This window comes from Crocodylus porosus, unplaced genomic scaffold, assembly GCF_001723895.1.
Source record: "Crocodylus porosus isolate Cpor-Errol unplaced genomic scaffold, CroPor_comp1, whole genome shotgun sequence".
Taxonomy (NCBI): domain Eukaryota; kingdom Metazoa; phylum Chordata; order Crocodylia; family Crocodylidae; genus Crocodylus; species Crocodylus porosus.
In genome coordinates, this window is record NW_017728906.1 from 197,089,941 (window position 1) to 197,101,299 (window position 11,359).

At 44.5% G+C, this 11,359-nt stretch overlaps 1 protein-coding gene across 1 annotated transcript in view; it reads right to left on the reverse strand.

The window, feature by feature from the left end:
- Positions 1–3,331: 3,331 nt before the first annotated feature.
- AQP11 (aquaporin 11) overlaps positions 3,332–11,359 on the reverse strand; it is a 14,590-nt gene continuing 6,562 nt past the window's right edge. Inside the window, exons 2-3 of the mRNA XM_019530439.1 lie at positions 8,595–8,711; positions 3,332–4,799 (exon numbers count right to left, since the gene is read on the reverse strand). Of these exons, the coding sequence (XP_019385984.1) occupies positions 4,747–4,799; positions 8,595–8,711 (170 nt within the window). The 3' untranslated portion in view covers positions 3,332–4,746. The remainder of the gene's footprint in view (positions 4,800–8,594; positions 8,712–11,359) is intronic.

Below are 11,359 nucleotides of genomic sequence, written 5' to 3' on the forward strand. Positions count from 1 at the left end.
CTTAGCCTTCACTACCTCTGTGAGCTGACCCAAGAATTCCTGGTCAAGCTCTTCTCCCTGGTTGGGAGGTCTGTAGTAGACTCTCTTTCCCTTTGTTAAGCCTCTTTCCCCTCGACTGCCTTGTACTCTAACCCAAAGCACTTCAAAGTGCTCCTCCCGACTCCTTGCTAATTAACGAGGATGTGTATTCCTCCTTAATATAGAGTGCCACGCCCCCACCTCTTCCCTATCCTGTCCCTCCTGTACAGCCTATAGCCCTTGACATTCACCGCCCAATCATGCGTTGTGTCCCACCACGTTTCTGTAATCCCCACTATGCCCGGGCTGGTGTCAGCCAGCAGGAGGGTGAGTTCCTCCTGTTTGTTGCCCATACTACGAGCGTTTGTGTAGAGGCATTTGAGGCCTCCTGTGGGTGTGTGTACTGACCCCCTAGTCCCAGCGTTACCCTGGCCCCTATCTCTTACCTGTTTATTCGCTTCGCTCGGTCTGGGTGGGCTGTAGTTGTGGGTGCTGTTTGGTCTGGCAGTCTGATGTTTCCTCCGCCCTCATCGTCCCCTTCCCCCGGCGAGCCTAGTTTAAAGCCTGCCGGAGGAGGTCCGCCAACCTAGAAGAGAACACACGCTTACCTTTAGGGGAAGGGTGGAGCCCATCCCATCCCAGCATGTCTCTCGTCGTGATGTGCCAGTCAAAGCACAGTGGTGTGGTTGTGTGTGAACTATAGTGTTCCTGTATCTTTGATGTAAAAAAGCTTTTAAAAAATCCTGTTTTAAGGAATGTTAGATGGGCAGCTATGGGCACATCAATTATAGGAGAGCCAAGTGCTGCATGACACTGTCCGGGATTGCAACATATGTTTGGGTGCATGTGTCCACACACACGTGTTCATCTATGTAGGAGGGGAAGTGGGAACTTTTCCATATCATGTCCCTGGAGAGAGGCATGAACATCTGTACAGGTATTTCTTGACTCGGGCAGACTAACTAGCTAAGTAATGTTAACTTCAGCAAAAACAGGAGCTACTTTTAGGCCCCGACTTTGCCGGCTAAATTTGAATTTCCTTCTAAGTAGTCAAATTGAAAAGCCAGCCCACCCAGCTTTCCCTTTTATTTGCTGACCTCAAACACAAAAGGCTTAAGTATACGTTTCAATTTTATCCACATGTGTATATGCTACATAGTAGGGTAGCACCTATGGGTGCCCCTAGAGAGTAGGGTCATAGTGAGAGACTCTGCGAAAATAGTAATACAGACCATAGCTTGAAGATGTCAAAATGGAAAGACCAACACAGTAAGAAGGGAAACAGGCACAGAAAAATAATCTGCTTGTCCAAAAGCCACAGTGGCAGAACGGGGAATGGAACTTCATAGGCCCAGCCCAAGGATCCATGTTGGAACGTAACATGTCAAGCTTGTTACTGGGATCAGGGTGTCCTTAAATCCTAGAAGCATCCCTGTTCTCTACCACTTGCCCAGACGTACATCCTCATTGCGGGTGTGCCTGCGCCTCCAGCATTCAAGCCTTCTGTTATAGCAGTAGCCACACAGTAGGTAAGCCGTGGTCTCACTGCTCCTTGTGTTCTGTGCTAAGGGTGTAAAGGGAGGGGTGCACATCCTGCTCCATACTGCTTGACCACCTTGCTCTCCAATTTGCAGACCACAAAAATACAAGCTAACTCCTTAAAGTCATTTTAGAAGAGAGACTTTGTGTTCCTCTTATTTATTTTGCCATTTCCATAAAGGGGGGGAGGTTTTTCTTTCTTTTTTTTTCTCCCCTTTTCTTTCTGTTGAAGCTTTGTCATTTTTCCAGCATTGGTGGCTAGACAAAAAGGCCCAACGTTAGGGGCTATTTTTCCCTTTTATCTTCCTTGCTTCTCCCTTACCTCACGGTCAAGAGAGAGAAATCCTGCACCTTACTGACATTATGGCTTCTCCCCATTATGGCTGAACTGACATTATGGCTTCTCCCCAGTCCCTGGGATTAAAACAGTGTCCGTCCTATGGTAGTGTCTATAGTCAGTGGACATGTTGAATGTCTGTACTGTTTGAGAGAATTTTATGTTCTTAGGAAGTGCTTCCTATGCAGGTCTCTTATCCCCTGGACCAGAAAGGAGTGAGACCAGACTCCATTAAACCTCCAGCATAAATTTATAGCCTCACCCTACAGTCCTGGGACCCACAACCCGGCTAGGTACTGGGCATCAAGCACCATCTCCTGAAAGAGATCTTCCATGTTCTTGCTTTGGAAAAGCCTGAAAAAAGTCACAGATCTAAAAAGTAATTGCAGGATTGTTGTGAAGAGCTTAGCCCAGGGCAAGGTTCTTACAGCAACCCTGATCACTACAGGAGCGGATTGCTGGTTAATATTAGAGTAATGATGGCTCCCTTCATCACCTAGTAGTGAGGAACAGACTATTTTGTGTTTTTAAATGTCTCAATACAGAAACATGCATGTGAACTGCGGTCTTATTGCATTAAAAGTTTGCTAAACAGGTTAATAGTATTGTTCCATTTGAGAGCTGAGGCTCAATACATTTCGTACCCAATATTTTTTACAGTAAAAACACTACTTCATCAGATCTGTTTCTCCTGCAAAAAAAAAGGTGAGGTGTGTGATTAAGGTTGTAGTATTTTATTTTGATCTTCAGAAAACACATTCTCTTCATACAGTTTTACATTTTAAAGACAGAGGTAATCAGCTTTTTGCCACATGGACAATTTGACAGTTCAATCTCTAAATAATCTTCATCATTTTAGCAGAATTTTTTGCTTTAAGTAGGAAAAAAAGGACTGAGTAGTAGTTTCACAAGGTCTTGCTTTGAGAAGACCAAAGTATAATCTTACAAGAAATATAATTAGGCAGCAATATGTCTGGAGACATGAGTGTTACTGAAACACCACCAATATTTTGAGAAAGACTAAGCCTGAATACAGGCTATCAGTCAAAGTTCAGTTTTTAACACCTCTCTTGCTGAATAGTTTTTTACTGAAATGTCAGTCTTCCTGGCTGTGCTCAACTGTACTCTCTTGTCATGTGAGAGAATTGGAAGTCATCAGTTTGCTACATTTCCAGGATGGACTGACTACATTCAGGAGATGACATTTTGTTTTTAGCTTTATTAATACAACCATATCAGTAAACTGACTGGCTCATCTCAAATCCAGAACAAACTAAACTGAGATGACTGATGAAAGACGGTTGCTGAAATAAGCCATCTCTAACATCCTAGGCATACAAAAGTATTGTGTGAGAGGCACTTAAAGGGGGAAAAAAGGCAAAATGCATTTCTGTGGCAACACTTGTTCTGGAAATTAACACCTGGACATAGGCAAAATATCCACTAGTACCAATAAAGTACCCAATAATGACTCGTCCAGCATCTTTTTAACGTTTGTGCTAAGCGTTACATACCATAACCTGACAGTGCAAGTATCCTGGGAGGTTTCTGTCCGACTGCTTCAGTATTAGAATACGAGGAGTTGTAATTGATACTACGTTCCAAAAATACATAGCGATTACCATTCACAGTGTTTGACACATTCTTGATCCCATTTAGTCAATTTGAAGGGTTGTACCAGGTACACTTAAGCTTCAGTATTTTTCTTTGAAACTAAGCAAAGAAATAATGACCTCTCTATCTAGAATCATTACAGAACACTCCAGGTTCAGAAAAGAAAAAAGGCCTCTGGCAGTAAGACTTGAGAGCATTAATGATTTGATACTCAGAAGTGGACACAAAATCTAAAGTTATTGGTATATATTCTTGTGCAGGATTTGCCCTAATGAGCTACTTTTAATTTAATAGGTTATTTCTATGTTAAATACTGCTTTACAGTATTTCATTAAAAACTGAACTCTATATTCAAAATTGTGCTTGTCTATTCTCATTTATCTGCATCAGGATAAATGCTCTCAAACGTTCACCACACCTAGAGATGAAAATGCAGTTGTGATGGGTGACTGGATTACCACTTGTCTCTGTCAGAAAGATGTGTGTGTATCCACTGAATTTCACTGATAGTTTAGCGGGAGAGCGCATCTGCCTAACAGACTACAGTGAGGGGGCGGGACAAGTTAGATTTGTCAGAAGAACAACAAAAGGCATTGCTTACTAGTAGTTTATTCCTCAAGCATGTCCATATGTATATTCTCAACCTTCTTATATGGCTCCTCTGACACCGAACTGTGGGATTTTTCTAGTGAGCAGTGTCTGTCATATTCATTTCCCTCTCCCTCAGATGTGCCATATCTCAGAAGGAAAATAGGCAGAGGCCACCTGAAAATTAAATTTTCAGAACTCACCATTCCTGTTGTGGCTATTTTTATGTAGAAAGAAGAAAGACCTAATCAGATCAGTTTGGCAGACATACACAGGTTACCTGCAGAAGTTTTACAGAACTCTGTATGAAATATCTGCAAGTAGCACTTAGGGTTAAAATTAAGGGGACAAATTCATTCGCAGTGTTACTTTTCTTTTCTTCATATATATACAGCTTAGATGTGAAATGGCCGACAGTGTTATTCTTTCTTCCCATCATCACAATTTAGAGTCCTCCTATGGAGTATATCTCAGAACAAAATGTCTGAAAATACATTTTAGAAGGCTATAAATAAAGGAGACAAATGTGACCAGTATCCTGAATGCCTGGTATCCACTGTTTTCTGTCTACGTATTGTGTGGCTGCAATTCACTTTTCTTTTTGAGAGTTTCTTTTTAATGTGTTTCCAGTGCTCATACTTTAAAGTCTTTCAAAATATCAGATGAAGGATTTCACCCCATACAATGGCCACAAATACTGTGCCTGAAAAGACAATACAACCTTTCAGTAAATACGGTTAAGAAATGTACAGTAGTAAAAGTGTCCAGAAAATGTTGGAGTGTGTAAGGTACAGTGGAGACTAACGAGAATACTGAATTTTAGAAAATGACAGACAAATGTATTGTTTAAAAAAAAGCAGGAAACCATGTTTGCCTTGAGATTTCACAAAATGCATTATACTCGTGGTGTTGGGTGCCACAAACCTTTGATTCACTTGTGACTCAATGTTTTGGCATCGAGTGAAGGGCTCTACTGATTAGCACCATCTCCTTAAGGCAGAGGCAGGCAATTATTTTGGGCGGAGGGCCACTTACCCCATTTTGGCAGGCTGTTGAGGGCCACATGGGTAGCCCCGCCCCTTGACAGGTGCCCCGTCCCCTGGTCACCATCTTGGGACCAACGTCCCAGGACCAGCACCAGTGGGGCACAAGCCGGCAGAGGTCTGTGGAGCCGGGCTGGGCTTCCGCCAGCTGGACCCTGTGCTCCTGCCACCCTGCTCTGGGCCCCACCAGCACTGGCCCTAGGACACTGGTGCGGGCCCTGTGCTCCCACTGGCTCCCCACCCACTCACACCCAGTGCCCCCCAGCCCCACGGTACAGGTAGGGGGCAGCGCACAGCTCTGACCCCCTGCTCACCAGCAGGGAAGAAGCTGGTGCTAAGCATGGGAAAAAGTGGCCCCTCGCCCACTAGCAGCCCACATGCTGCTGGAGCAGGCACAGGCAGCCTCACGCGGGGCCATGGGCGCTGGCCATGGGGTGAGTGAGGGGCCACTTTTCCCCATGCTCAGCACCAGCTTGTAACCCACCCCACTGCCAGCCTGGCAATGGGGCAGGATACAAGGTGGTGCTGAGCGCGGGAGGGAGAAAGCAGTCCCTCCCTGCCCCACACCTAGCGCTGCATCTGCTTGCAGCCTGCTTGTGCCTGCTCCGGACAGCCCTGCATGGGCTGCGAGTGCCTGCAGTGCAGGGTGCCAGCTGTGGGGCAGGCGAAGGGGCCCTTTTTTCTGCAAAGGGAAGGAGCCTGGGGAAAAGCTGAGCACAGGGGAAGCAGCCCCTCCCCCACCCCATGCCTGGTGCCCCATGCTACAGGCGCTAGCAGCCTGCATGGGGCTGTCTGGAATGGGCACAGGTAGCCACATGGGCTGCAAGCAGCTGCAGGGCGAGGCACCAGTCGTGGGCGGGGAGGGGCCACTTCCCCGCCCCTTCCCTGCCTGGGGTCCCCTTGAGCCCCCCAACACTTACCTGAGCTTCCTGCACCAGGACAGCCACATGCTCCCAGCCCAGAAACCCCAGCTGGGGCTTCTAGCTGATAGGCAGGGCCAGGCGGGCCCCACTGTTGTTGGAGCTTACCAGGCTTCCCCTGGGTCCTAATACCCCTGGTTTCTGTCATTTTTGACAGGAACCAAGGGCAGAGAAATATTAATTTTCTGCATTTTTTTAAGGGGCTCCATAGGCCGGATAGAATGGGCTTGCGGGCCGCATCTGGCCTGCAGGCCATATTTTGCCCACCCCTGCCTTAAGGCTACAGGCATCAGAAAAGTAATTCCAGTTCCTTTGCTCCTGATCCGCTCAGAGCACCAAGGTATCCAGGACCTACTTATGCCACAGCATCTGCATTATCCTGCTGAGTTTTGGCATTAGGGGCTCACTTAGCCACATTGGTGCCAAGTGCTTCCATGCTCTCAACCTTGATATTGGTGGCTCTGGTTTGACACTCAAGCCTCCCTTGTTAACTTCAGCAAAGACAGTTGTACCTGAGGGGATCTCAATTAAATTCATCAAGGCTAGTTGCATGAAGACACCAAAAAAACCCTGTGTTCCTTCTCTAAAATAAAAGCTTTCACACCCCTTTTATGAGGAGACTGACAAAGCATCTCCCTTTTCTTGCCCTTTCTTCTCTATGATACACAGACCCTAAGTGCTTGATCCTATTGGCCTCCAATACCATTTGACACTGCAGCCCTATTGCGAAATCAGTTTCACAAATAAGGCTTCTACCCCAAATCAGTCTACTCTGCAATTTTAAGTACATCAGCAAGCTGTATGTCTGCCAAAGTCTTCTCCATCACATTCAGTTCAGCAAACAGACACAAGAGCTCATATTTCATCCTTGTTTCCAAACAAAGCTGTGATACCCCCTTCTTGAACCTCCACTGGATGATCAGAAGTCATTCAAAGATTACAGCTGAGAATTTCAGACGCACTGGAAATTGACTGCAACAGTTTGGGATAAAAACAAAAATCACACGCTCCTGGACATTTTACATACTGCTTTTCTAAGCAGACTAGCTATGACCCTGCATAAAATTGTGGCAGACTCGAGGCTCTTTGTTCCAACAATAAAGAATGCTTAAAGAAGGTCATAAGTAGTTCCCTCAGTGGGATTTGAGTATTTTAATCCCAATATGGCTCTGCTGATTTTCTAAGGCAGTGGGGGACAGCCTCTTTGTCAGGCATGGCACAGATTAGAGGTGTGCCCTCCCCAAGTGCAACTCTGATCCCTTTCCTTTGTCCAATCTGCTGCTCTGCTTTCCGCTCCTTACTCCATATTCCTTGTCAAGTCCCCTCCTCTGTTTTCCGCTTCCCATCCTATTGGCTGCTGTGTTACCTGTCCCCTCTCATATCTACCAGGTGCCATACACAGAGGCTGCCTGTGCCACTTGTGCCACAGATTAGCCACCTAATCTAGGGCCAGATAAGACTCCTGAATTCTTAGGTAATATTTCTCCTAACCATAGCAGTGATTTAAAACACTGATTACTGAGGGTCAACTAACAGCAGAGACACTGCATGAGGTCTATGGTAACAGAGGTTGCAATGCACTGCACACCCTAGTTTCAGTCCTCTGGGCTGCCAAGAGAGGTCTGGGACACCTCTGAAGACCTTTCTTTTGAAAGCAATAATGGATCTGGTGCTAGAATGGGGTGGCATCCTGGATACTTCAGAAGATTTACATGTACCCTTGCATCACTGGGGTATTTATTTATGTCAACCAGGGTGACATGCCAAAGTAGACAAGATTTGTCTAAGTAACATCAAACCTGCAAGGTACAGTTCATCATTGGGCTCAAAGTACCCAAGTAGCAAACATACTTTGAAATGAATATATAAGATAAGCAAAATTACACCACACCAAGATCAAAGCAGGGACTGGGGAACAGGCAGCTGCCCAGGGCAGGCAACGGTGTCCCAGCCTCCGCTCTGATCTCAGAGTGGGAGGTGGGCAGGAGGCAGCTGCCCAGAGCTGGGGTGTGGGGCTGAAAGACAACTGCTTTGGAGGTGGACCAGCTCTCCCTGCTCCCCAGAGCCCAAGTGTGATGACAGTCTGCCAGCTGGAGCTGGTACCCAGGGGAGCCTGGAACTCCCCCTCTGCCTGCTGTAGAGAAACAGAGTGGGGCATGAGTAGCCTGGCACTGAACTGCTCCTGTTGGGAGCAAATTTTCTCCTGACAGGTACATGTGTAGACATGCTCCCAGGGAAAGTTTACTGCACATTAGTTTACTGCACAGTAAGCTTACAGTGCATTAATAGCACACGCAGATGCGCCCTATTAAAACCCCCGATACTATATGACCTGTATTTGCAAGAAGGAATCAATTTCGAGTGTCCTGACTTGAATGATGTTCCAGCCACAACATTTAATATAACTTTTTGCATTTGAACTTAAAATGAAAAATGACTAGATTGTGAAAAAGGGCAGTGACAGCCTGTCCTACGTCATGTTACATAATCCTTTTTTCAAGTGCATAAAAGTATTGAGGTTGAAAATACACTTACCTAAAAGGGGTGCTATCCAATACACTAGTGAATACTCCCAGAATTTTTCATGGAAACATCTTGCATGTAATGAAAAGGCCAATGCTGGATTAAATATTGCTCCTGTGAGGTTTCCTCCTGCAAAAAACAAGCAAACAACAGCATCAAGAAAAAAGGGTTTAGCTTTATCTGTACTACTTTTGAGAGCTATTAGGTAGTGAGGTATTAAATAAAAAGTAAAGCCTTGATGCTACAATGGAAGCTATGCCATGTTACACTGCTACTCAACAGCATTACAGAACTTAGTTTAATGCTGATATGAAATTAAAACTTTTAGTAGAAGTTTAAGAATATGTTCTAGGCATAGTCTAACTCCATTAATATATTTCTAGCAAATACCATATTTAAATCAGTTAAGGACAATAAATTAAATCAAGTAGTCTATCTTACTAGATAGTTTGTCTTATGTTTTTTAAAAAAAGCAAAAATCTCTATATACACCAGTCAGGGAAATTTCTAAAACCTTTCTGACCACTCAGTCTTCTTCGTAAGTAGGGTCCATGCTATGTCTTTGGTTGTATTCTCGGTGTGAACTATATGTTGTCAGTCCTAATTGTTGTTTACTTAAGAAATGTTATCAAAGATTAATTTTACTCTGTTCTTCTGTTCTGTCTAATGATTTCAAACCCTCTATATTAACTATTATGTGCTACTTTATGAAAAGTTAACAACAAATCTCATTCACAATTGAGTTAAATTAAAAGTACTGCTACTGCGGAACCTCAACACAATGAACCGTCAGCTGCCACAGATAAATGTACTTTGGGTTTTTTTCTGGCTTCCCTAAAAAGGTTTAGCCAAATGGCAAAGGAAGCAAAAGCCCAAAGTGAAAGACTCTAGGTAGAGAGCTAGACTGCTCATCTTGGAGAAGGTTAGGATAATAAACCATAAAATTAGGTCCCATGAAAACCTCAATACAGTGAAAGTGCCCAGGCTGCATGGGACACAACTTACGCATGTAACAGCACACACACACACACACACACACACAGAGCTAAACGTATACTCTACATTTTATTTATGCAATTTTAAGATTATCGCGTGGTAAGATCACTAGACAATAACAGCGGTAGGAGAAAGCTATAAAATTTGAATGATGTATCACTTAAAGACAGTAAGCCCAAACACAGGGCCACTCTGGAGAGGAACTGGGCACCTTCACCTGCCACTGACCTAAAATGGAAAAGAACATGCACAAAGCTTTTCAGAATTTGGCACATAAATAAAAATGAATTATATTATGCATGCTAGCCCCAGTCTTAGTATAACTCTACTTATATCAGGGGAAACATTTCTGGATGTGTAAATATAGTCTGATGAGTATCTTTCTTGTAAGTGGCCATCCTACTGAAAAGTTAAAATACTGAAACAGGATTCTGCAGACTGCTATAGCATTCAGTTATTACTGCTTTTGTCCACCTTCATTTGGTTTGTTTGCTTTTCACAGCTTCTATTTAAAAATCATTTTAAGCTGCCTTTGATTTTTCCTGTCTGAATTAGTGAGCGTAAACACTAAGTCCACCCTTTGTATGAATGTTAGTGCCCCGAGTCCTCCTTTCTGCCCTTTGTTGATCATTAGCTTCCGATATCTCATTCTCCCTAACCATTTGGCATCACAGCATGGAAATTACTAACAGAAACTTCAATATAATGCTGTGCAGATAGGCTCAAGAAAAGATTAAAAGGATCTCAACTGCTTTCAAAGGGCAGCCTCTCCTTAAAAATAATGAAGTTACCCTAAACTTTCACAGTTCAGAGCTAATGAAAATAAGAATGTGGAGGAATGCGAGCAAAGATTTTTAACAGTCAAAAAAGAAATTGTTTACAATAAAATAGAGGTTTATCAGAGAATGTAATGCAAAGTTTTTGTAAAAGATTAGTGAAAGCAATACAAAGGCTAATGTAACCAGGTGTATTGATATAAGAATGTATCAAGCTCATTCTGATAAGCTATACAGCTAAAGATACATTTAAGTAGGGGAGCACTATAAAAATTTTCTTGGCTGATACCGAGAGCTGATGAATAAACAACCATATCAGCCAGCGCCAATCCAATAACCAATATTTAGTAAGTGCAAGTCATTTTAAACTACTTACATAAATAAACCATTTTTATTTGTTTTGCATGTATAACACATACAGATACACACATACCTCCTGCCTGCTCTGGCCCTTGATGAGGAAGGCAGTGACCTCACAGCTCCTACCTGCTCCCAGGACAGCCTGTGCTACAGTCCAGGACAGGCGGGGCAGACCCCTCATGTGGACAGAGGTGCCAGGCACTTTGGGAGCCCCAAAGCATACCACTGCCTCAGTGCTGGTGGTCCCCATGCAGCTGAGCTCCTGCAGCCACTGCGGAGAAGCCACTTTTGCAAAGACACCCAATGCCTGGTGGAGCAGAACATCCCTCACATGGTGCCTTACCCCACCCATGAGCAGCCCAACATCTCTGCAGCAGCTCCAGTGCTCACGTCCTGCTGCATGCGTGGTGTTGCCATGGCAGTGGTAGCAGTATGAGCCAGTAATGGTCCTTTTGTTGCTGAGTGTGGTGCCCTGTGACCACTCCCAGTGCCCCCCTCTCCCACCTGCTACTTGCTAGGACCTGTAGTCTGCTGTTGACTTGAGTCAGTGGTGGGGCTCAGGGACCAGACTACCCTCTTCAGGGTGCTCCACGCATGTGGCCATAATCATGGGCGACTGGTGCCTCTTAATTCTGGGGGGGCACC